Source organism: Ictidomys tridecemlineatus, chromosome 5, assembly GCF_052094955.1.
Source record: "Ictidomys tridecemlineatus isolate mIctTri1 chromosome 5, mIctTri1.hap1, whole genome shotgun sequence".
NCBI classification, from domain to species: domain Eukaryota; kingdom Metazoa; phylum Chordata; class Mammalia; order Rodentia; family Sciuridae; genus Ictidomys; species Ictidomys tridecemlineatus.
In genome coordinates, this window is record NC_135481.1 from 97463042 (window position 1) to 97489878 (window position 26837).

The 26837-nt window shown below is 40.9% G+C and overlaps 1 protein-coding gene across 1 annotated transcript; it reads left to right on the forward strand.

Annotated features, from left to right (window-relative positions):
- Positions 1-4678: 4678 nt before the first annotated feature.
- Dlst (dihydrolipoamide S-succinyltransferase) lies at positions 4679-26660 on the forward strand. The gene is made up of 15 exons (XM_005321240.5): positions 4679-4817; positions 5363-5396; positions 8386-8434; positions 11633-11688; positions 11798-11872; positions 12257-12312; positions 12825-12936; positions 15439-15591; positions 15955-16031; positions 17075-17172; positions 20860-20990; positions 22933-23006; positions 23219-23302; positions 23706-23873; positions 25100-26660. Exons 1-15 carry the CDS (start codon positions 4755-4757, stop codon positions 25232-25234), a joined length of 1365 nt encoding a protein of 454 aa, XP_005321297.1. The 5' UTR covers positions 4679-4754; the 3' UTR covers positions 25235-26660.
- The last annotated feature ends 177 nt before the right edge of the window (positions 26661-26837 follow it).

Consider the following 26837-nt stretch of genomic DNA (forward strand, 5'->3'; position numbering starts at 1 on the left):
CAGAGTAAGGTATTAGGGAGCGAAATATTTCCATGTCTGGGATTTACCTGAAAGTATTTCAGCCAAAAAAAAAAAAAAAAAAAGATGAAACAAATATGGCAGGCAACATATTAACAATTTGTTAATACTTGAAAACTTTCATAGTAAACACTCTATAATAATAACAACAATACAGAGGAAGGCAAATGGAAGGGATGGCTTAACTCACAGAGAGGGAGTCCTCAGGAGGTCCAGCCCTAGGAGTGGAGCATAGAGTGGCCCAGTCTTCACCAGTCTTGGGCAGAAAGCTAGGTTCAGGAAGTGATTTTGGTTTCCCTGCTTCCTCCCCAGGCAGGCTTGGTGCTGTGGCTGGCTGAGCCTCTGGCCCTTTCTCTATAAAGACACCATCTGACAGACCCAGCCCTGCTGGGGGACACTGGGGGCTGCTTAGTGCAGCCAACCAGCATGGGGGCTTATGAATATGTAAATAGGGGCCAGAGCTGGTTGGCTGCTCTCGGTCATTTCCTCCTGCCCCCCCCCAAAGAAAGCCATCTCAGAGAGGACCTTCCTGAAATGCCATCTCTTCTGTCCTTGCCTAAGGACTCACAGAGCCCTTTGAACATTAGGAGACTGGATTACCCAGCTTCTCCCAATCCTTCAGCCTCCACTGGAAAGCTCCTGGACACTGTTTCCAAATCCCCCCAAGGAAGCTCCAGAGTGATCATCTTTCTCCATGTCCCTAGAGCATCCTGAGTAGACTGAATTCTGTCCTACACCAAAGCATAGCATTTCAAACGTGCAGGAAGAAGAGAGGCTGTGTGTGTGGCCTGTTCCTGCAGCAGAGGTTGGAACACTGTTGGGAAGGCTGGTTGCTAGGCCCAAAAGTGCCCATCTCTGACAGGTGAGGAAAACTCACTACCCCAATCCAACCCCTCAAATGTCACTCAAATTTTGCTATCTTCTCCTTCAGCTTGGATAATGGAGTTGATGTTATAATACTCAAGTCAATGAGTATTGATTGAGCTACAGCTCAACTCTTCAACATGGATAAATCTTCAAAACATAATGTTGAGTGAAAGAAGTCACAGAATGATGCAGAAATTTGATTTAATTCCATTTCAAAACCAGGCAACACCCCCAAAATGTTTAGATTTTCATTGTGTACTCCTCTATCCATTATTTTTAATTACAACTGAATAGAGATAGATAGATGGAATCTAGGTAATACAGAGTGACTACAGGGCATAGTCCTGATTTTATGGAGCCGAGAGATGGAGAGGTAGGGTAAAGCCCCATCTACCATCTGATCAGTAATGTTCATAAATACATAAGCAAGCATGTGAGTGTATAGGTCAGACCACACATACAAATACTGGGGAATTTGAAGTAAGTAAAATGAATGCTGAGTGTTTTATTCAAGTTGAGCTGACCCCTCGATATGTTCTATGAACAGAGCCATTTAATCCTTTCTTTCTTTTTAAAATATTTTTTTAGTTGTAGATGGACACAATAGCTTTATTTATTTATTTTAAGTGAGCATCGAACCCAGTGCCTTAAACACGTTTGAGGCAAGTGCTCTACCACTGAACCCAACCCCATCCCTTAATCCTTTCTTAAAACACAAAATTGTTCTTTATTGTAATTTTAAATAAATAAATATAAATATATATTTTTCTTCTTTTAGCAATTTAAAAAAATAGATGAAAACCAGTCAGGGAAAGTGGTGCATGCCTGTAGTCTCAGCTACTCAGGAAGCTGAGGCAGGAGGATCATAAGCTCAATGCCAGCCTCAGCAACTTAGTGAGACTCTCAGCAATTTAGTGAGAACTTGTCTCAAAATTTTAAAAAAATAAGAGACTGAGATTGTAGCTCAGTGGTAGAGCATTTGCCTAGCACATGTGAGGCACTGAGTTTGATCCTCAGTACCATGAAAAAATAAATAAAAGTATTATGTTCATTTACAACTAAAAATATTTAATAAAAATAAAAAAAAAGGCTGGGGATGTTGTTCAGTGGTAGAGCACCCCTGCATTCAATCCCCTGTACCACTAAATAGATAAATTAAAATAGGCAAAATACTAAGCACATGCATATTGAAGCTATAATGAAGATAAAGGAATGGTTGATATGTAATTCAATATAATCATTGTTATCTGGGGATGATGATCCAAGAGGGTCACACAGGATTTTTCCATTCCTTAAGCTGGGAAGTATGGATATTTCTTCTTCTATTATTATTATTGTTGTTGTTGTTGTTACTATTATTAATAGTAGTAGTAATGGGGATTGAACCCAGGGGTGCTCAACCCACTGAGCCACATTGTCAGCTCTTTTTATTTTGAGACAGGATCTTGCTAAGTTTCTTAGGGCCTCACTAAATTGCTGTCTGGCTTTGAGCCAAGTTGGGGTTATAGGCATGTGCTACCACGTCCAGCTCTTTTATTATTTTTCTATAAAACATACACATAGACTTTTATCCCCCGTTGAATATATATATATATATATATATATATATATATATATATATATATAATGAAAATATTTTAAAAAACATTCTCTTTTGAACCACACTATAACATATTTATGAACTCCTGTCCCAGTAGGGAAAGCTGTGCTCTGGGAGGTTCCCAATGCAGAAGAGGGTGCTAGCTTATGGGATGCACCTTGGATCCCATGGAAGGTCTTAGAAGAACTCAAGGAAATAAATTTCAACCTTTTTTTTTTTTAATCTGAAAGAAACTTTGCATAGTATTATGCACAGGTGTGTTTGTATATATTTGTGTGAAAGTTGTCTAAGACTATAAAACTAGGGTGATCACTAAAACCAGGAGAAATTTTTGCCACATTGTAACCAGGTATGAGCTTCTAAACTTTAGAGAAGAACCTTAAAAATTAATCATTAAAAAGCAAGAAAGAATTAAGCAGTTATTGGTGGGGGGGGCAACTGGAAAGGTAGCACAGTGGTAGACCATGTGCTTAACATGGGTGAGGCCTTGGGTTTAATCACAGCTGAAAAATAAATAATAATCAAGCAACTATCTAAGAAATAGCAACAGCAACCCCAGCAAGAGATTGCCATAGCTCTTGGTTATTCTTAGACTCTTCAGCTGTGTCCAGCAGTGTTGTGAGCACAAAAGTATTTAGTCATTTCACAAATACTTATTGAGTACCCACAGAGTACCAGGCACCGTGTTGTGTACAACACAACATTCAGGAAAATGACAGATAATAAAAAGGACATTACCATATAATGCAAGGCAAAGATACACACTACTTTGGAAGCATAGAGAAAGTATCTGTCAACTCTGCAAAAAGGATTAGGAAGGGATTTGGAAAGAGACTTAAAGGATGATTAGAAGTCCCTAGGCAAATAGGAGGGAAAAGCCCACACAAAGATGAGAAGGAGTGAAATAGCAGATTGGGGTGACAACAAACAGTGTGGTATGATTAAAACTCAGGGTCAGTGAGAACAGGAAGTAGAAGCCAGATTATCAGGTGCCTGAACAAGTTGGGGAGTTTGGACTTTATTCTATAGATAGGGAGAAGCAACTAAAAGAATTTAAGCAGAGGAGTTACAGGATTAGGTTTGTATTTCAGAAGGATCTTGGATAGAGGTGTGAAGGATGGGCTAGAGAAAGTGAGAGTGATAGGCTCAGGACTGTTTAGGAAACTTTGAAAATATTTCAGATGAAGGATGCTGAAATCGACTGTGGGCAGCAGCTGGCATGGATGTTTTTTTCTATTTCTAGTTAAGGATTCTACTCACTACTCCAGAATTCCAGTGGCAGTGCTTGTAGGGTCTGAGTCAGAGAAGGCTCTGTGAAGGTCTTGAGGATTAGGCAAAATAACTCAAGTAAAGGAACCAACACCAACAAGCACCAGGCGATTGATTGATTCATCCATTCATATGTTCATTCATTATTCATTCAACCAGACGTTTTTGAAACATCTTTTCTTTTAGGAAGGTGGACTACTACTCAGCGTCCTGAGGACTTGACAGAGTTAAAAAAAAAAAAAAAAGGAGGGAGTGGGGATGCCATGAGCTTTCATTTTAAGGCAGCTGGAAGAAATTCAGCTCACATAACCTAGTCAATCTCTGTCTCAGGTGCAGGGGATACAGCAGGCGCAGGGGATACAGCAGTAAACAAGACACAATGTAAATCTCATGAAATCTCATGAGATTAGGGGTTTATATTCTAGGAGTAGGAAGACAAACCAACAAATTCCAAAAATACACAGGAAACATGGGGAACAATTAGTTTGCCTGGAGAGTTGGTCTACAGACTGGCAAAGATGATGCAGAAGTAAGATTAGTTGGTGAGGTTCATAAAAGGGCAATGAAAGCCACACAAGCCTAAGATCAGTCAGGCTTGACTGCCAAGTCCAAAACCTGCGCCCTCCTTTTCGTTCTCTTCCGGTGATGCAGAGGCGAAATGGCTTGGTGCCCTAGGTTCTCAGAAAAGAAAGGCGCCAAACTCAAGCCATAGGGGAAGGCCTGACCTGGGGGCGATGAGGTGGCTGGGTAGTGTAGACACCTTCAGGAGGACCAGCCCTGGGTGTCTGGCAGCGCAGCGAGCTCCTACTGCGCCCTCCCGCTACCGGCTCCGGAAAGCCGAACCGCGAAGCACTGGGTTGCACTGCCCATACCACCCGCTGCCAATGGTTCGCTCCGAACACCCCTCCCCGCTTGGCGGGTGCGGCGGTCCGCCCCACTTCCGGTTATTGCCGGGCCCTATATCCGGTGTCCGCCCGCCCTCGGCTCCTCCGCTGGCGCGATGCTTTCCCGGTCCCGTTGCGTGTCCCGGGCGTTCAGCCGCTCGCTCGCTGCCTTCCAAAAGGTACGGTCTGCCTGGGCCGGAGCTCCGGCAGGTGGGTAACCTGCTGGCGGGTGGACGGGCTGCCTGAAGGGCAGGAGCGCAGCGCGGTGGCCAGGCCGGACACCAAGGGCACCGGGACGCGGAGGCCGCGGGCTCGGCGGCTGGGGGCCCGGCCGATGTCCTCGGGACGGTCATGCCGGACCTTTGGAGCCCGGCGGCCCCTTTCCTTCCCGAGGCAGCTGGCGCCGGCCGTTTCCTGCTGTACCCCACCCTTCACCCGGCTTGGGGAGCCGCGCCCGTCCCAACATTAGACTGACTCAGTTCGGGAGGAGGCGCGGTGCGGTCCCCCAAGCTGGAGCCGAAGTCCGTCTCCTCTTTTCTTAAAATTAGTGGGTACCATTCCAGTGGGAATTTGAGATAGTTTGGCAGACCCAGTGTGTTGCATTTATATTACCTTTGGAGTTGTGAGATCCACCTGTCATCAGCATTGGAAGTGTGCACCTAAAAAGCTGTTTCTTCCCTCTTTTCATCTTGGGTGACGTCGATAATGTCTTCTTTCTCAACAGGGGAACTGCCCTCTAGGGAGACGTTCCCTGCCTGGTAAGTTCTGCCCTTGCCGTCACCTAAAATGCTCTCCTCCTGGGCAGAGCAGCGTGTGAGGAAATCTGGGTGTATGTTTCTTCTTAATTTTCAAAGACCATTCAGTTCATAGGAGTGAAGCAAAATGCTACTTAATTATAATAGCTCTCATTTAATCATTCAGCCCATGTTATTAAGGTTTTACTGTGTGTCAGGCACTGTGCAGCTAGGCACTCATTAGGGATGTGGCTATTAACAGTTCTTGTCCTCGTGCCCTTCTGGAGCTTACAGGCCGGTGGGAGGGACATGATGTGAATTGCTAAACAAGTGAACAGTCACAAATTGTAGTAAGTGCTGAGAAGGAAATATGAAAATGGACTGAAGAGATTTCTTTAAATTGGTGACATTAAGGCTGAGATCTGGAGGATGGGACAGAGCAAGCATAGAAAAAAGCAGAAGAAAGGGAGGAATAACATCTACAAGGTCCCTGAGGAGGGAAAAAGGTTGATGGTATTTTGGAGCTGGAAAAGTGTGATTTGGCTGGACCACTTTTGTTAAGGGAGACATTGTCATGAGATAGAGATGGTGTGGAGACGTTGGAAGGAGTTTAGATTTTATCCGAATAGTGGTTTGTATTTTTTAAGGTGGGCTTATTAATAATGTATCTTACATAGCTTATTATTTTTATATGCCTGGTATAAATATATGTTTAATGAATCAGTCTTATTGTAGGGTTCTTTGTGTCAAGTGTTGTCCTGAGTGCTTTCTGTGCTTTTTAGTTAATCATCATCAAGTAGCAACAGATGTAGGATCTCTTTTAAAAATGCATAATCCAAGAAAGAGGAGTTAAGTGTCATGGCAAGGTCACTCAGCCAACTATTGGTTAAACCAGGTCCACCTGACTCCTTCCTCAAATCTTAACCCACTGTGTTCTCATTTGCTCACATACTCAACAGATCATTTATTAAGTGCTTACTCCAGTGTGTAGCCACTGTGCTAGGTGATGGGATACAGATGGTCTCTACCATCAGAGATCTTATGGGCTAGCTGGATAGAGAGCAAATACGTGTTTATGCACACTTAAGTACATATTTATATGTGGTTACTAGGAAAGATCAGGACATGTTGTGATGAGCATGATGTAGTCCAGCTTGTTGGTAAAGACTTTCTAAAAGTGGTGACATTTAAGCTGAGACTTGAAGAGTACATAGGAATTAGTCAGGAAAATGATATTCCAGGCAAAGGGAATTACTTTTGCAAAGGTTTCCACGCAAGAAGGAATTTGACCAGTTATAAAAATGGAAAGGAAGCCTGTATGGTTGAAAAGATAGAAAGAACTGGATGGTTCATGACAGTATAAAGTGCTTGGACTTTATCCTAAGAGTCAGGAGAACATATGACATCCAGCACAGTGTGTATTGGACTCTCAATAATAAACCTTTTTTTTTTTTTGGCAGTACTGGTGATTGAACCCAGAGCCTCATGCATGCTAGGCAAGCACTCTACTAATGAGCTGTACTCCCAGTCCTGATAATAAATAATATTTCTTTTCAACTGGAATTCTGAAAGATGTCAAAACATTTCTCCACTTTCTAGATTGACAGGACCAAAAAAAAAAAAAAAGAGCCTTGTACTTGGGGAGTTTGCATCTTGGCTCAGGGATTTACTTTATTTATTTATTTAAAGAGAGAATTTTTTAATATGTATATATATATATATATATATATATATTTTTAGTTTTCAGTGGACATAATATCTTTATTTTATTTTATTTTTTTATGTGGTGCTGAGGATCAAACCCAGCACCCTGCGCATACTAGGCGAGTGCACTACCTCTTGAGCCACATCCCCAGCCCCAGGGATTTACTTTAGAGTAGTCACTACTTGTAGATGAAATAGGAATAATGGCAGATGGTCTTTTTACTTCAGAGAATTGCTGGGAAACTTTAAATAAAAATGAGGTCATTATGTGAAAACTTTTTATAACCCAAAAGCACTGTACAAATGAAACCTGCTATAGACTGAGCTCTGAATTGGACTTGGGGTTCCAAAAATTGGTATATACTATTGTGTTCTACTTCAAAGACATGCTGCACTCAAGAGTTTGCACTGCATAGTCATTGGCTGCTAGGCTAGAGGCATCTTACTTGAGAATTAAAACTTTGGAATGTTTATGAGGAGGTAGGCATAAGCAGAAGCTATCTCATTTGGTATCTTCTGAGCCTAGGATTTTGGAAAAGTTGTTAATAGATCTGAGAGAGGAAAGACCACAAGACACAGAATATATTCAGGGGAGGTGTCTGTAGTTATTAAACATCAGTTAGGGAGATGCAGTTAAAATTTATGATAAGGACAGTTGGTGAGCAGAAAAGGGCTCCCACCTTTTTGAGAGTGACCAGGGTGAAGGGCTTCAGAAAGAACACAAGAAGACAATAAACTGAAAGGTGGGGAAATGATTTGCTCAATCTTAGGACAGTCTGGAGACCTTGTGTCTAAAGTAGCTCAGTCTTTGCTGCTAGGGTTCAGTGAGTAAGGTTTCCAGCCCAATCCAGTCAAACCCAGATCCACTACCCTGAGTCTCCAGTTAGGTTATGTAAAGTCACTAGATCAGCCATCACATTTTTTTTTTTGTTGTTTGTTTGTTTGTTTTCCCCAATCTTCGATTGTATTTGAATACTTGGGAAGTAGAGACCTTTTATTACATAGGAATAATGAAAGTTTGTAAACTTTTAAGGCAAATAAGATTGTAAAACTCTTTTGGGCTGTGTCATCAGATATATCCCCTTTCCCTTCCCAAATACCTATTCTTCCCATTGCTCTCTGCCACTAAGGCTACTTTGGTGGAAAAGTTTGAGAAGCAGGACTCTTGGTTGATAAAGATTATGTCATTAACTGCAGTTGGTCCTGCTCTGTCTTGGGGTTAGGGGGTGAGCAGATCTCTTTTCCCTTTCCATCTTGTATCCTGTGTAAGATAAGAGTTGTTGGTTAAGAGTTGTTTTGTTTCTTGCAGGGGTCTCCTTATGTCAGGGACCAAGTTACCCTGACAGCAGGAAGATTGTGTAAGTATCACTGGGGAGTACAGATATGTGGCCATGGGGTATTCAGAATCCAATTCTAAATTGACTATCTGATTTCTTCACTGGCCTTGAGACCTAGAAATCAAGGTGGTATCTTGAGTCCTTAGATCTAACTTTGATGATCATTTTTTTATTTATGATGTACCTTGGGCTTCAGCTTCATGTCAGGTTTGAACCAAGAGTGTACCTGTCATCAGGTGGTTGGTTAATAACTAAAGTTAACTTGGAACCCACTTTTTATTGAAATAGGTACAGAAGAGTGCTCCTAAATATTCTAGTTGGATATAAGCACAGCTGAAGGACTGGAGGGGACATGTATTGTGGAGATTGAGAGCATCCTCTTGGCAGCATAGTTACTCATTTTAGAAACAGAAAAAGCAGACTAGTTGAGCTCTGGGACTTTGATTAGATTGGAGAAATATTATTTTTGCATAATGTTGCATTTGGAGAAGGGCCACCTCTGTGTATTTCAGATTAACTTCTCATGAATGTTGCTCTGTATGCCAATTATTTTCATGGTGGTAGTTAAAGGATGCTCTCTAACAACTTGTTCAAGAACTATGAGCTGCTTTCTCTACAGGGAGAATCTTCAAAGTGAAGAGTCAGCAGATTAGCTTTCTTACTGTGCATCACAGTTAAGATTTTTTTTTCTCAATTTAGATAATGTTGCACTCAACTAGAAATATTAATTCCTATGATATTTTTGGAGGGCAATTTGGCAGTTTTAAGTCTTTTAATTGCATGTACCTTTTGATCTAGCAATTTCACCTCTAGGAATCTACATTGAAAAACTGGTGTACCCAGATTTCCCTCAAAATGACAGTAGGGGATTAATTACGCTATAGCATTAAATGTTAACACATTTACACTATGATAAGTAGAAAAAAGCATTTTACAAAGTAATTCCATTTTCTGTTGTTTGGTACAATTCCATTATAAACATTCTTTTTGCCATTCCTAATATTCTGCAGTGAATATCTTTCTTTTTCTTTTGTGGTACTGGGGATTGAACCCAGGGACACTGTTCCACTGAGCTACATCCCCAGCCCTTTTTATTTTGAGACAAGATCTTGCTGAGTTGCCCAGGCTGACCTCAACCTTCCAGTCCTCCTGTCTCAGCCTTCGGAATAGTGGGGATTATAGGTATGCACCACTATGTAAGGCTTATGCAGTGAACATCTAATGCTTTTGTAATTTTAAAAGTTATTTAAATGCCAGGTGCTGTGGTACCTACCTGTAATCCCAGTGATTTGGGAGTCTGAGGCAGGAGGCCAGCTTTGGTAACACTTAGTGAGATCCTCTCTCAGAAAACAAAAGAATGGCTGGGGCTTAGTGGTATAGTGCCACTGGGTTCAGTCCCCAATATTGCACACCCCAACTTGAAACACCCCTCTGCCTCTGCAAAAAATTTAGAGATTCAAAATATATCACTCACCTGCAATTTAAATGAAAATGGGGCAGTTATTAATCTCTACATAATAAATACAACAAGTAAGTATTTCAAAGTGATTTATGGGGAAAAAAAAAACAACAATCTAATCTTTGGGTTGGATAACCCTAGTTGGGTCACCTTAATCTAATACCCATTTTTTTGTTATGTGAATGAGTGAATGAGTTATCCACTTTGTTTTATTTTGGTTTTAGTTTTGTCTTTTGAGGTGTTGGCAATCAAACCTAGGATCTCACCCAGGCTAAGTAAGCACCACTGAGCTACAACCTGAGCGCTCTCTCTTTTTTTAAAAATCTTTTATTATGAAACTATTTTCTAAGCTACATATGGTGGTACATGCCTATAATCCCAGCAATTTGGGAGGCTGATCCAGGAAGATCACAGAATTAAAGCCATTTCTTGCCCACTTAGTGTGACCCTGTCTCAAAATAAAAAAGGCTGGGGACGTAGCTCAATGGTTCAACCCCTAATACCACAAACAAACTCAAACAATTTTTTAAAATTTTTATGTTTTTATTTAATAAATAATTACATGGCTAAGAATTCAAAAGGCAAAAAAGGGGTATTAATGAGAAGACTTCTATATTCTTGTCTTCTAGCCCTGTTGAATGCCTTTTCTCAGTAGCAGCTGTTGCTTCAGGTTCCTAGGTATCTGGCAGAGCACTCTCCTTTGCATTTGCATGTTACCTATTAGTTCTTATCTATGGGCATGTGTTTTCACATGGTTACAAACTTTACACATACATTTTGTATTCTGTATTTTAAAAAATAACTTTATTTTTCTCTTTGATTTTTAGATAGACCTTAAAAAGTTATTGTGGCATTATAAACATCTTAAAAGACAATTTTAAATCTGTTTTGCTTTTCTGTTATAAAGATCTTATTGTAGAATATCCAGACAGTCCTGAAATGTAAAAGATGAAAATTCCTATCAGTCCAAATCATTTTTTCAAACTATATGAAGTTACCCTATATAGCTACATCTCCCTCTCCCCAGAGGTAACTATTCTTGGTTTTGTGCATAAAAGATGATATCGTTCTCTAGTTTATTTTATTTAATGTAAATGCTATATGAGAAAATGCCTTTGTCTTTGAGTGACATTCTTTGGAAGGAGTCCAGGATGGATCTGTACACTGCCTCTTAGCAAAGAGAACCAAATACAAGATATGTGGGTTTGTGGTTTTTTTTTGTTTGTTTGTTTGTTTGTTTTTGGCAGAGTACCTTGTTTTACTTGCAAGTAACTATCTTACTTTGCTGCCTTATCTGATCTAAATTTGTAATCCCAAGGACAGAAATACCATTATATCTGGCACATCACCATGTATCCCTGAGGGCATCTTACATGGATTTGATTAGTTAAGAAAGAAACCTATCTGGAAGCTAAGTCATTTTGGTGGGTCTGCAAAGGAAGGACGAAAATGCTAATTTTTTTCTTCTAGAGAACCAAATGTAAGTCTCTTGTCTTTTTTGAGAACTGACATTTCATTGCAGCACAGGCACTTTTTAAGATAGCCAGGTCATCAGGCACTGGGACTCTACCTGATGAGTCAGAATCTCTCTGGTTTTGGCCCAAACATGTGTACTTTGACAAAGTTCCCCTGGATGACATGGATGGGCACTCTGGTCAAGAATCACTGATTTAAAGGAAAGGTGACTCATGGTACCTAAACTAAATTAAATGTGAGTAGTTCACCTGCTAAAGGAGTTAACTTTTATGTTTCTTTTGTAGCATTAACAACAGTAGTGTCTTCAGTGTTCGCTTCTTCAGAACTACAGCTGTGTGCAGTAAGTACCTGCCCTGTGAATGGAGTTTTAATGGAAAGAACAAACTGAGTTTAATTGAAAAGAAAAAAAAATGAACTACTTATGATTTTCTTTTTTACTTTTTTCCTAGAGGATGATGTGATTACAGTCAACACACCAGCTTTTGCAGAATCTGTCACAGAGGGAGATGTCAGGTGGGAGAAAGGTAGGATTTAGTTTCCTCTCAAGTTGAACCCTGATTGAACCCAGGGGCATTTTACCACTGAGCCACGTTCCCCCAGCCATTTTTCTGGACTTGCTCAGTCATTTAGGGCTTTGCTAAGTTGCTGAGGCAGGCCTCAAACTGGCAATTGTACTTCAGTCTCCTGAATCATAAGGATTACAGGCATGTGCCACCATGCTAAGCATCAACTTCTTAAGTTTTAATAAAGTCTCCACTTTCCCTATGATAGTCAGTGGTACCTTTCCCACATATATACCTATTTCCCTTGGCCTTATAGGAGAGGAGTCTTGTAACACATTTGCCAAAAGGGGTTTTGTGGCTTCTGGAGGTCCCCCTCTAATAAATAGCTTTTGCTTGGGTTTTCAGCTGTTGGAGACACAGTTGCAGAAGATGAAGTGGTTTGTGAGATTGAAACTGACAAGGTGGGTTTGTCTTTTATTAGTGACAAATTTTCATGATCAACCCTTGGTTTCTCACTCTAAGAAGAAGCAGGATTTAAAGCATCAGTGTTTTTTAAAGATAATTTTTAACTAGCTCTAACCTTAGTTGTAAAAGTGTTTGAGTAACTCTTTAAAAAGAAGCAATTTATTAAAGTTTTAATTTTAGATTGTTCTGTAGGTATGAACTATGTAACTTTCTAACTTTTAACCTGGTAGCTTTTTCTTTTTTTCCTTTGTGGTGCATGAGTTTGTCCACATGTCTCTTGGAAACACATTAACTGAATTTTACTTTAATGTTTCCAAGAACTGGTGAATCTTCACTGTAGCAATGACTTGTCTTTGCTCCCACTCTGAAAGTGTGACTTCAGATGTTTTGCAGGGCCTTGTTTAACCATGTTGCAACTCTTGTAACTCATGTTGGAGATTCTGTGTAATTAATTGGCTAATGCTGTGTAAAAATGTCAGCCCTTTCTCCATCTTTCTTCTTTTTCCAGACATCTGTGCAGGTTCCATCACCAGCAAATGGCGTAATTGAAGCTCTTTTGGTACCTGATGGGGGAAAAGTTGAAGGAGGCACTCCTCTTTTCACACTCAGGAAAACTGGTGGTAAAGAAGTTCTCCTGGTGGTCAAGGTCTCCAGTGTTCCCCCTTGGGATTGGGGCTGAGCATACTGTACTAATAATTCCCCGGAACCTCAAAGACTCCTGCATTACATTTGCCCTTAGTTGAGGGAAAAGAAAGAACAATATTTTTATTTATATAGAGGGAATTTTAAATGTTAGGTTTAAAAGAAAAGGGTCGTTTAGGGTTGGGTTGTAGCTCAGCGGTAGAGCACTTGCCTAGCATGTATGATGCACTGGGTTCGGATCCTGAGCACCACATGAAAGTAAATAAACAAAATAAAGGTGGTATTTCCATTTACAACTAAAAAGTAATAAAAGAAAAGGGTAGTTTAAAAGGGGGGGTAGATAAATTTTTTTTTTTAAAGAATAAACCTCATAGTTCTCTGTTCTTTCCATGGATGTTTATTTATTTATTTATTTATTTTGGTGGTGCTGAGGATTGAACCCAGGGCCTTGTGCATGCGAGGCAAGCACTCTACCAACTGAGTTATATCCCCAGCCCTCCATGGGTGTTTTTTATACTGGACCTTTTCTTAAAGATTTAATAGAAAATGAAGAGGATATCTAAAGATAGTGATTCCCCTTTCCAACCCTGGCATCAGAATCACATGCATCATATGATCTGATAAGTCACAATCTATCATAGGTAGATTCTTTATTTTTCCTGTGCTGGGGATTGAACCCTTTCCCATGCTAGGCAAGCACTCTACCACTGAGCTACATCCTCAGCCATAGTTGGGTTATGGTTTTTTTTTTTTTTTTTTGGATGGACCTTTATTTTATTCATTTATTTATATGTGGTGCTGAGAATTGAACCCAGTGCTCACACATGTGAGGCAAGTGCTCTACCACTGAGCCATAATCCCAGCCCTGGGTTATGTTTTTAATGCTTCTCAGGTGATATTGATACAAGCTAGGACTGAGAACCAGTATGCTAGAGGACAAAGAATTATTTCATGGGACTATTATGAAGCAAAGTTGTCATCTTTTGTTTGTTTGTTTGGTGGTCCTAGGGATAGAACCCAGGGCCTCATGCCTGCTTAGCAGGCACTCTGCCACTGACCTACATCCCCAGTCCTTTTTTTTTAATGTTTTTATTTTTTAGTTATCAGTGGACACAACATCTTTGTTTGTATGTGGTGCTGAGGATTGAACCCGGGCCCCACGCATGCCAGGCGAGCACGCTACCGCTTGAGCCACATCCCCAGCCCTTCCCCAGTCCTTTTTAAAACAATTTTTATTTTTAGACAAAGTCTCACTTGTTTCTTCGGCTGGCCTTGATCTGCCTGCCTCAGCCTCTCCAATATCTGGGATTACAGGCTCCCCGCCCTTCATTTCATGTAGTTTCTTTTCACATTTTTCTTTCATAACATCTCTAAGAAGGGTTATATTTCTCTTGGGAAGAAATGAGAAAGAAAAGAATCTCTGTTGAACCTCATGATCAGTATTAGAGATTAGAAAATATCTGGGGTTTTTTTTTGACTCCTAAATGCTGTGACTACTAAGGTCTGTTTCTTTTTAATTGTTAAAATAGTCAAGTAGAGAGAAGACCAGACGCTCACACTGGGGAGAAAATCTCTAGTATAGGCTAGGAAGCAAGAATGAATCTTCCAGATTCCAAGATTCAATGAATTTGAAGTTCATCTTCTAATCATTCATTTTTTTACTATCAAAAGAAAGTTGTAATTTAAATATAAAACTGGATATAATATCCAGATGGGTAAAAATTGAAATAACCATCTAATTTAAAGTTGTAGATTTAGTATTTTACCACCTCATTGATTTTTGATAGTCATCCTGGAAGAAATACTTTGAACTCTTAAGCTTAAATGAGTCCTTGATTAAACATTTATTTATTTATTTATTTGGTTAAGAATAGTCTTCTACATGTAAAGTTGAAATAGAAGATGAGTATCCATACTATTATAATTAGAAATATGTCTATGTGTGTGTTGTTTTTTTTAAGAGAGAGAATTTTTTAATATTTATTTTTCAGTTTTCGGTGGATACAGCATCTTTATTTTATTTTTACGTGGCGCTGAGGATTGAACCCAGTGCGCCGCACATGCCAGGCGAGCGCATTACCACTTGAGCCACATCCCCAGCCCTATGTGTGTGTTTTAATGTTTAAATTGCCTAGGTTTTTTTGCTTGGAAGTTTTCATTTCCTTGGGTTCAGAGTAGATGCTTTGGAAGTACATGCAGAATTTCATGATCCGTAGATATTTGTGAAATCTGGAAAGTCAGTTATCTGAATTGAGGCAGTTATCTGATATAGGACATTTAATGACTCTGGGGAATAGAGATTAATGCCTTATGTCATTGTGCATGTCTGATAGGGTCTTGAATATAGCAAATACCCAGTAGACATTTGTTAATGGATTGGAGATAGGGCTTTTGCCATTGAATTCTGCTTGGTTTCTGTGATTTGGTTGCTTTCCATTCCAGTCAGTGTCAATAACAATTTTTTTTTTCCTGTTTTCTAGCTGCTCCTGCTAAGGCCAAGCCAGCTGAAGCTCCTGCCACAGCCCCCAAAGCAGAGCCTGCAATATCAGCTCCTCCTCCCCCCCCTGCAGCACCCATACCCACTCAGATGCCACCAGTGCCCTCACCTTCACAACCTCCTTCTAGCAAACCAGGTAAGCCTCTAACTCCCATGTGTCATTCTGTGAAAGAAGAATACTTTGTTTATTACCATGTTCCCTCACGAACGAGGTATAGTATGAGACCAGCTGTGGCTCTGAAAAGGCTAGGTTGGCTGCTTTATAGAAAGATCTCTAGATTTTATGTATGAAGACGTAGGGTTGCATCCCAGCTTTCTGTTCACTGTAACTTTAGGCCAGTTACTTAACTTTTCTGAGCAGATTGTTCATATGTGGAGTGGGAATTATACTAATACACCTCAGAATATTTCAAGTGAAAATACAGTATGAAAGCACTGGCATGTGCTCAGTAAATATTTCTGTCTCTTAATCAGCTGTACCCTTTCTTTTCATTTTCAGTGTCTGCAATAAAACCCACTGCTGCCCCGCCACTAGCTGAGCCAGGATCTGGCAAAGGTGTGCGTTCAGAACATCGGGTAAGCATCTGAGAACTACTGCATTTGCATGTTACCTGTTAGTTGATTAATGGAGTTTGGGTATGATGGTGCCCACCTTGAATGGCTAGCAATTTATTCTCTTGGCCTTGAAAAGACAGAGTATAGGAAGTGGCTTTTTGTGGTCACATAACCATTAAATGATAGAACTCTAGAACCTGAGATTTTCTGCATACTTATCCAGTAGTTTTTCACTGTTATGCTATCAGTGAAATGCTTTAGGTGTAAAATATTTGCAAGGAATAGTACCTTCCATAATGATACAGATACTTCACACAGATGATGTAGTGAGAGTTCTATTCTTATACTTCCAGGATACGTAACTGAAGCTAAGGGGTATACTACTATATAGTAACAATAGCTGTCTGGGCAGACATAAACCTCAAGGAAGTTTTGTCAAGAGTGTGGGTTCTTCTGCTTGAGAATACTTCCTAAAAATATTATAGCTTCAAAAGTATGTTGCTCATGAATTTCCGCTCCACAAGTAGCTACTCTCATGCAAGCCTCTATCAACAGAAATCTCCATTCTGTAATGATTCTTAGGCTGTCTAGACCTATACCACATTCTTCCTTTTCATAAATTGGTTTTGGTTTTTAAATCACACCATTTCCTGGACCTCCATTCTTGGTCAACCATCAGGCACATCTGAGGTAGTACTTTTGGCCCAGGTTTTGTTGCTTTTGCTCAGATGAAGAAGACCACCACAGGAAAGGGGAAGCCTAGAACTCTGGATGTATATGTACTTATTTATTTGTTTATTTTTCCTCTTTCCACATTTTTTATTGGTACCTTATAGTTGTACATAATGATAGGATTTATTGTTACTATTTGTGCATGTACACGATATAACAATATAATTTGGCCTATATAATTCCCCAGCACATCATTCCTCCCCTGGTTATATTAAATACTGTAGTCCTTGTCTTCGACTCTTGGCAAGCTTTTGAGTTCTCTCTCTGCCTACTTGGGCAATACTTGACCCAGAGAGATCAGATTGTCAATTCTTGTTCACTTTTGCTTTCAGGAAAAAATGAACAGGATGCGGCAGCGCATTGCTCAGCGTCTGAAGGAGGCCCAAAATACGTGTGCAATGCTGACTACTTTCAATGAGATTGACATGAGGTGGGATGTCTAGACCCTCTACCTCCCCATGCCTTGATCTTGTCCCAGTGAGAGACTATCTAGTGCTGTTCCCAAAACTAACTTGATGGGCGAGAGGTACTTCTTTGCTTTGCTTGTGGTTGTCTTACACAGTGAAATTTACCAGTTTCATCCTCTAAATGACTTTCCTAATATTATGTTTGTTTCCTCTAAGACTTAAAAAACTTAACCTTTTAGACTTTTATACCTGAATCTTGTGAATTCTGGTAAATGAGGCTATTAATAGTCTTAAATTCTGATGACTAGGGTTAGATTGCCAGAGATGAGCAACCAGGCAAACAGGGCTTGTTCCCAGGACTATCCTTTGGATAGAGAGCCTTCATCATCACGCCAGAGCAGGGGCAACACACCTTGCTTCTTTCCCACAATGACTGCTTCTTTATACATGTTCTTGAGCTGTTTAGAATCAGACCAGCCAAAAGGTAGAGGCTTGTCATCTCTCTTGCTTTCCCAGCTTTGAGAGTGAAATGGAAAGCAGTTTGTTTTAAAATAAAAACCTCAGAAGAGTAAAAGGAACTAATTCATCCTACTCATTTCTATAGTGAGTTAATTCTTGATCCACCTGTTTTCTTCAAGATTTTGATGTGTGCAGCCAGGCATGTGGTACATATTTGTAATCCTAGCTACTTGGGATTATAGCCTGGGCAACTTAATGAGACCCTGTGTCAAAAAATTAAAAGGATGGCTGGCATAGTAAAGCATGCCTGTAATCCCAGCTACTTAGGAGGCTGAGATAGGATTGTATTTTGAGGCCAGCCTCAGCAGAGACCCTGTCTTGACAAGACCCTGTCTCAAAAAATAAAAAGGGTTAGGGATGTAGCTCGTTGGTAGAGGACCCCTGGGTTCAATTCCCAGTACCACAAAATAATAATAATAATAATAATAAATAATGCATACAAGTATCAGCACAGTAGGGAAGAGAAAGCTGTTAAATTTAACAAACATTTTCAGTGCCTACTATATACGAGGAACTAAAGTATGGAATTTAGGGGGTATAATATAAAAATGAGTGAAAAAGAAGCCCTGACTCCCTGTAGCTTATTGTTTGGTTTGGATAAACACAAAGTAAAATCTAGAAAGAAGTGTCAGAAGGATAAAAATAAGGATGAATAGAGAAAGGAGTAAACTCATTTGTTTTGGAAGTCGGGAGTAGAAGTTGCAAAGGTAGGATCAGGGCAGGTTTCCTGGGGAAGTTTTAACAGGCCTTCAGGAATGACTAGTATTTTGACAAGCAGCATTGTTGTTCCAGACAGTGTTAACGAAAGGTATGTATCATGACAACAGTCATGAAAGTACAAGAAATAGTTAGATCATTTCTGCCCTGAGGAATATGTATGGGAAAGAATGGTAAAGAAGGTTGGTTTTGAAGGCCAAGAAAGAAATTTATATTTAATCAGAAGGTGTATTAGCAAGTCTTCAGGGAATCTCCTTGCCTCCTTTTGTCCTGAGTGTTAAGTTTGCTCATCTGCTTTTCATTAGGGAAATTTGTTTTCCTTTGGATGAGTTCTGAAAAATAGGAGGGAGTGGTTTATTAACAGTGTGTTAGGGCTTTGTTAACCAGATAAGGCTCTGTGGCTAATTGTACTAGAAATCTCCATTCTATTGGGAAGCTTTCTAAAGAGACTGGATGTCATTCTAGTCAAAGATTTCTTGTTAATAGTGTAGGGAAGGACCTTGCCTAATGAATCACAAGGTTGTTGTAGCTTATGTTTCAGTGCATTAGGTCCAAATTGTACACAAATTGAATGAAACTTTGAAATTCTATCCACTTTCTTAAGACAAAACATGTAAATATTGTGGTCTTGAAAGATGCAGTTGTTCCAACAGCCTCAATTGGAAAGTAAGTATAAGAGTTGGATCTCCTTTCAGTGGCTAATTGAGGTATCCCTTAACAATGGCTTGGATTCTCACTGCAGCCAGTAATCTCGTTTAGATTGAATGCCCTTTGGATATTGTGCCCATCAGCTAACCCATAAGGGGCCTTTCTGAGACTCCTCCTTTTCCCTGTTGTCCCAGCTCTGCCTCCAAGGACAGAGTTCTGAAATAGAAACTACTTAATGACCAGACAATGGCATTCCTGCAGGTTTGAGAGCAGAGATGTTTATCACTACTCTTACCCTCTTCTGCAGCCCTTGTGTCTTGGGATCCAATAATGTCTTTAGGGTGGTAATCCTAGCACTAAATAAGGTTAGACTCAGGAAAACAAACATTTTAAACCCAATCAGGCCGCCTAAAAAAATTTCCTTTTTCAAAAATAAAAGATCTGAAGGGGGGTATTTTAAAGTTGTATCACATCTTAGCTTTCATGGTAATGTCAAATTAGGCCATTATAGGGGGAAAGGGAGAACCAAGCATTTGGACCCGAGATGAAGTTAAATTCAATTTCCGTTGTGAATAGCTATTCCGATAAATACAGAGGTTTCTGAGGCAAAATGATGGTAAAGCCATTTCTCACTCTGCACCATGTATGAAAAAAACTGGCCCTGACAGACCAAAGGCTGATCATGTTGCAAAGGCCTCTCAGAAGCAAGGTCCTGCTGCTGAAACTGAAGGTAGCAGGTCTCACTCTACATAGGGCCACTTTTCTAAATATCGAGGAAACCACATTCATTAAACTAATCTTAAGGGCAAGCAGTTTGTCTTTTCTTTGTATCCAGGTGCCTAGCTCTGACTCTCACATATGCTGCATGTTAGTACCTGTTCCAAGGAATAAGTGGAAGGAATTGCTAACTCTGAGAAGATGAAGGACTTCCCAGGAGCCTGAAAGAGCACTAGGTTTACCCTTCCTTGATAATCATGACTGCTTTTGTTCACATGAAACCCATAAGCCTGTGGGTGGTTTTGTCATTTTTATTTTTGTGGTTCTAGGGATTGAACCCAGGGCCCTTTACCACTGATCTATATCCCTAGCCCTTTTTATTTTTTATTTTGAGATGGTCTTGCTAAGCTGCATGGGCTTTCCCTGAACTTGAGATCCTCCTGCCTCAGCTTCCCAAGTTGCTGGGATTATAGACATGTACCACTGCTCCTGGCTTGTTTTTATTTTTCTCTGATAATCAGATAAGAGAATGTCCCAAAGAAGCTAAAATATGGTTTGGTGGTGGTTGAAAATAATTCTGACAAATGAAAAGAATATTTCTGTTTTATAGACTTTGCTTATAATTTAAAACATCTCCCCCCCACACACACACACCCAAGGTGGATATCTCACTATTTTAGTTAGAAATACTTTTCTCATTCAGGGCAAGGATGTTGTGCTGTTATATCTCATTCATATTCTCTGTTACTGAAATCTGTGACTTTGAGGACATAAAGAAGCCCTATAAAGACTCAACCCACCTTAAAGACACATTGCCCGGATTCCTTTCTATCCAGTTTTTATGAAAGAACAAGGTGTTGACTTCTAGTAAACTATTTCAAAACTTAAACATGGCGGACTGGGGTTGTGGCTCCATTGGCGAGTGCTGGCCTAGCATCTTTGAGGTGCTGAGTTTGATCCTTAACAGCACATTAAAAAAAACAAAAACTTAAACATAGATGGTCCAGAGTAAGGGAAAGGCTTGCCTCTTTGTGTACTTGAGTGGAAACATGATTGAATATCAAAATCAAGCCTTCATTTGTGTTTTCTTTTGTAATATGTTTTTACAGTAACATCCAGGATATGAGAGCTCGGCACAAAGATGCTTTCCTGAAGAAACATAATCTCAAACTAGGCTTCATGTCAGCATTTGTGAAGGCCTCAGCCTTTGCCTTGCAGGAGCAGCCTGTTGTAAATGCAGGTGAGTTTCTGGTGGCCAATATTGCAAAGGTCTTAGAAGGTAGGTCTATACACAGACCTGCTCCCACATTTAGTAGACCAAGGCTTTTATTTCATAACTTGACCATCTTCCTCAGAGATTTCTTTTCTTCTTTTTTTTTTTTTTTTTTAAGTACTGGGGATTGAACTCGAGGGCATTCGACCACTGAGCCACATCCCCAGCCCTATTTATTTAGAGACAGGATCTCACTGAGTTGCATAGTACCTTGCTGTTGCTGAGGCTGGCTTTGAACTCACGATCTTCCTGCCTCAGCCTCCTGAGCTGCTAGAATTATAGTCGTATGCCATGTGTCTGGCTACGATTTTTTTTTAAATGTGCTTTTCTGAAAGGCCATCATGATTATTTCTCTCCACTAAGTGGGCAGAACAGTTTCTCTTCCTGATGCATATCTTGGCATTTGCTCTGGTAGCAGGCAGTTGTGGGGCAGCTCAGCTCTCTTTGGTGCCTCCTGTCAGAATAGGAGCTCGTGTTCTGGCTGCCCACCCCTAATCCCCGTGGGCCCTGTTTTCTTGGAGCCTGGCCTCCACACTTGACATAGTCCTCCAGGTTGACCTCTGATCTCAGGTTGATGGGCCTCACTGGGAAGCTCACTTTCATGGACTTGGTACTTGTTTTCTTTCAACTTTTTATTCACCCACGTCATTGAAGTGTTGACCTAACAAGCAGTTCTCTTCTTCCTATTAAAACATTTCTCTATCCCCTGGAAGACTGGAGAGCAAGCAGTGATATTTTTGCAATCCTCAGCAAAAGATCTAGAAATTGGCGCCTAGTCACTTCCATAGAGTGCTGTGCTCTAGATAGATAGGAGAATGGACTTTGTCCCCAATGTGTTCCTCATTTTGTTTCTTCCATTCTTATGCTTTCCTGACTGGCATTCTCCCTTTCCCTGCCCCCCTCTTTTATGCCTTTCCATGCTCATAGGCATCTTTCAGAGTTCTTTTGGCTGGGCTGTAGCTGTAGCTCAGTTGTGGTATGCTGGTCTAGCATGTGTGAGGCACTGGGTTCTATCCTCAGCACCACATAAAAATAAATAAAATAAAGGTATTATGTCCATGTACAACTAAAAAATATATTTTTTAAAAGTTCTCTGATTTTTTTTTTTTTTACTTTACATGCTTTTCTTCAGTACTTATATAAAGTACAACATAGACTTATTATTTGTGGAGAAGGTTCCCAAGCCTTTGTTTTCTTATGAGTGCTAGACGTAAATTCTCAGCTACTGGTTTGCTGTCTCAAGTTGGCATATTTAAAAGCCAGACTACTGGGCTGGGATGTGGCTCAAGCGGTAGCGCGCTCGCCTGGCATGCGTGCGGCCCAGGTTCGATCCTCAGCACCACATACCAACAAAGATGTTGTGTCCGCCGAGAACTAAAAAATAAATATTAAAAAAAAAATTCTCTCTCTCTCTCTCCTCTCTCACTCTCTCTTTAAAAAAAAAAAAAAAAAAAAAAAGCCAGACTACTAGTTCCCCCTCCATTTCCTAAAGAGAAGCTTCCTTCTTCCCCTTGTTGAAAGCAGAATGGGCAGCGTGCCTGTGCCCCTTCTTCTTTGCTGAGTGGCATTTTTTTGTTAACATTAGCCATCCCGTGCTAAGGGAGGGCTTAAGAGGGGTAATAACAAGAAATTGATGCTCTCTAATCCCATGTAGCCTGTGTATTGAGCACTTCTGAGGGCTGCCACAGAAAGTATGCTCAGTTAGGGAACTTGGGAAATATTATCATTGCTTGGGATAGGAGTAAGTAGTGTGCCAGTTGCCATTTGTAATGTAATTATTTTTATGCTGATTGGTCAGCCCACACTGTATCAAGAACTGCAGATTTTTATTCTGTTAATAGAAATATTAGCTTATTAGCCTTGGCCTGGGGAGTTATATGTAACATTTTTTTTTCTCTGTCTCTCATAGTGATTGATGATGCAACCAAAGAGGTGGTTTATAGGGATTATATTGACATCAGTGTTGCGGTGGCCACGCCTCGGGTATGTTGGGGCAGGAGGTGGGGAATGGAGGTATTAAGTAAAAGTAACCTTTTTTTTTTTTTTTTAAAACCATACCATGTTCTTTTAATGTCGGATTTAAATATCTTAGACTTTTAATCATGGTGACTAATAAAATTATCCTGGGTAGAGGACTTGTAACTAGAAAGGGTACTGTTAATTTGCAACTGAAAATGTTTTTTCATTCTTTTCAGGGCCTGGTGGTTCCTGTCATCAGGAATGTGGAAACTATGAATTATGCAGATATAGAACGAACCATTAGTGAACTGGGAGAGAAGGTAAGGTAGAAAGAAGTGTGCATGAGAGCTGCTGGGCAGGTGAGGGAAGAGCCAGCTGGCAGAGCTCCAGGAGCTGGAGCCTCACTTTATTCCCTAAGAAATACATAGCCATTGAGGAAAGTAGTGCCCGAGAAGATTAAGCATAGCATGCTTAGTTGACTGAAATCTCATGAAGTGAGACCTGCTGGGGGAAGAAAAGGTCAATTCTATGCAATCATGCCTTTTTTTTGAGCACTAACACAGTCTTTTCTTCAAGAAAAGACTAAGCAATTGTCATGCTGAAGGTGGAGCGTGTAGTACTGATCTCAGATATGAGCTTACTTACCTCAGATATGGACTTACTTTCTTAGGTGAAGGAACCTGTATTTGTTTAATGTTTCAATTGTGAACTCTCTGTTTTTAGGCCCGAAAGAATGAACTTGCCATTGAAGATATGGATGGTGGTACTTTCACCATCAGTAACGGAGGCGTTTTTGGCTCGCTCTTTGGAACACCCATTATCAATCCCCCTCAGTCTGCCATCCTGGGCATGCACGCCATCTTTGACAGGCCAGTGGCTGTGGGAGGCAAGGTAGGAACTATTGCTTATAAGGTCCTACCTAATAGCTGGGTGATGATGAGAGTGCAGTCCAATTAAAGGCTTATTATAGAGCATTCACTATAATTTTAGGCCTAAGTTTCATTTCTTAGTTTATAATTAACAGCTAAGGCACTCACTATCAAATTGTGGTCTATGGATCAATGTCATCTGGGAACTTGTTAGAAATGCAGATTCTTGGGCTGGGGATGTGGCTCAAGCGGTAGCATGCTCGCCTGGCATGCGTGCGGCCTGGGTTCGATCCTCAGCACCACATACCAACAAAGATGTTGTGTCCGCCGAGAACTAAAAAATAAATATTAAAAATTCTTAAAAAAAAAAAATGCAGATTCTTAATTCCATCTCAGCATATGTGAGAACCATTGAGGAGACTTGCCCTTCCTCTAGGACCAATTAAAATGTTTCATTGTTTAGGTGCTATAGAGAGTGGGGGATAGAGTTGCAGTCATGGACCTTGTCCCTGGGAAACAGAAGACAAGAATGCACAAGAATTTAGGAGCTTTGAAGTTGTCTGATAAGGCTTGGAAATTTTCTAAGGCCTTAGATGATAAAGGGGCTTTAGCTAGCCCTTAAAAGATATATTGATAGGAAAAAAAACTTTCTCAGACTCCTGGGTTTAGAATCTTTTGGGATCATTACTTCCTTTGTGAATTGAAAAGCCATGGATCTTCTGCCTGGAAAATGGTCACCCAATTTTGCATAGTGTCAAGAGAATTTGTGCACCCCAGGTTAAATATTTTTTCTTTTAAATTGTAACTATGGGCTGGGGCTGTGGGTCAGTGGTAGAGCACTTGCCTAGCAGGTTTGAGGCCCTGGGTTCAATCCCTAGAACTTCAGAGGGGAGGGGTGGAGGATGTGTAATTGCAATGCTTCAGGCAGCCCAAACAGAGGAGGAAGGCTTTCTGTAGACAACAGATGAGTTGGAGGGTGGACAAGGCAGATTATGTTGTGATGTTTTATTTTAAGGGCAGTTGTGCGACTATTTTCTCTTTGTTTATTCTTTGTTTCTAAGTAGAGGAGCTTTGCACTAAAGGTAAAGATTGGCCTTTGAAAATATGATAAGTATGCAGTGGCCACATTAATAGGAAAGCCTCTGGAACTAAGAGCTTGCCTGAGGGCTGCACTTTCCCATCTCCCTCCCTCTACAGAGCTTTCTCTGACCTATTGGTGACTGACCTGTTGACCTTTCCCCTCTACAGGTGGAGGTGCGGCCTATGATGTTTGTGGCCCTGACCTATGACCATCGGCTGATTGATGGCAGAGAGGCTGTGACTTTTCTCCGCAAAATCAAGGCAGCAGTAGAGGATCCCAGAGTTCTCCTCCTGGACCTTTAAGAGAAAGCTCCACACCCTATAAATCGACCATGCAGGAACTTAAAACCAGTCTTCTCCTTGTCCCCTCATGGGTCCCAGGTTAGCCTGTGACAGGCAGGTATTTGCTGTTGGCCTCAAGCAAGGAAGCCAGGGTACTATGTAACCAGCAGTTGCAGGTCTTCTCTTGGTGTTCCTGTCAGGCTCTCTCCCTCTGAATCTTTCTCTGGCCTTTGAATATCTTATTTCCTTAGGCTTAAGAGAAAGAGAGAGAGTGAGAGAGCCTTAATGGATGCTCATTAATATTCCTGCCTTTCTTCCATTTAGCCTCTGCACAGATGAGTTTTGCTTCTCCCCATTGCCAGTATATTATAGGGAAACCACTGGGACCATGTGATTAAATTTTCATCTTTGGAAAATCTGTTCTCCAGAAATGCCTAGGGGGGTGCTCTGCCTCCCAGGCTCAGAGCAGCCTCTGTCCCAGCTGTGCACATTCTCACTTGATGCCATCTGTGTGGAGGTATTGAACACAGGCAAAGAGGTGCTGTTTTGCTTCTTAAATGGCACCGTCATTCTCAGTTGTCAGTGACTTCAAGATGCCTCTTCTACCTCTTCCAGGAAACACAGGCCAGGGGATCTGGATGTGGGGGGAGAAGGCAGAGTACCCCCCTGAGGCAACATGTTGTAAATGTCAGTGAGAGCAGAACTCAGGCCTGCCCTCACACTCGCAGTCATATATTCGTGCCAGTAAGACCCACTTTGGCATAATCACAGTTATGGTTGTGTCAATCCTTTCCAGGATGCTAGGAACCATCTAGCACATTGTCCTCATTTATAGCAGATTCTAGCACATCATGGCAGTGGGACAGAGCCTGGTCACAGTGAAGACTGGAACCTGGGGATAGGAGGTGTCCTCTGACTTATTCACATTGACTCGAGCTTTTAGATTCAAGTTGGACTGAGGATGCTGTCCTCTTCCTTCCCATGTTGTGGCCCATAGGGAGCCAGGCCTTGGCTCTTGCCCTATAGGACACAGATCTAGGGGAGGATGGACTGTGGTGGGACCCAGCCTCCAGATATTAGTACATAGTGATGAAGTGACTGGTATCATCTCTAAGGTACTGCCCTTTGAGTCTGGGCACAATCATTGGAATTCCTTTGGAGCATGGTTAAATGCAAGTATCTTGTGAAAGCTACTTTGCTGTATGGTTTTGTATCCAACTGCATCCATGCCTGAGACTGCTGGCACTTGACACCGGGGCCATTAGTTAGTGCAGAGTGCCCTTTTTTATCTTGAGCCAAGAAGCAAGGCCAGGGTTGGGGGTGGGGGGAGGGGCCGGTACTGAGTGCCTGCAGCATCTGCTACTCTGTCTTTACCATTCAGAACTTGTAACTAAAGTATTTAAAGAAACTGATTTTGAATGAAAATTAAAGGACACATGTTCTCAAACAGGGTTCCTGCATCTGTGCTCCTTTTGGTTACTGAGGTATTGTAAGTCTTCAGCACTGACAGTTGTACTAATTAATGGTTGTCAATAGCACTGGTCTCATAATGTCCCATGCTTCTGACTTAAGTTAAACTGTACTAATATGACAGAAGTTGGAAGTCCGCCAGCCAGGGAAGCAC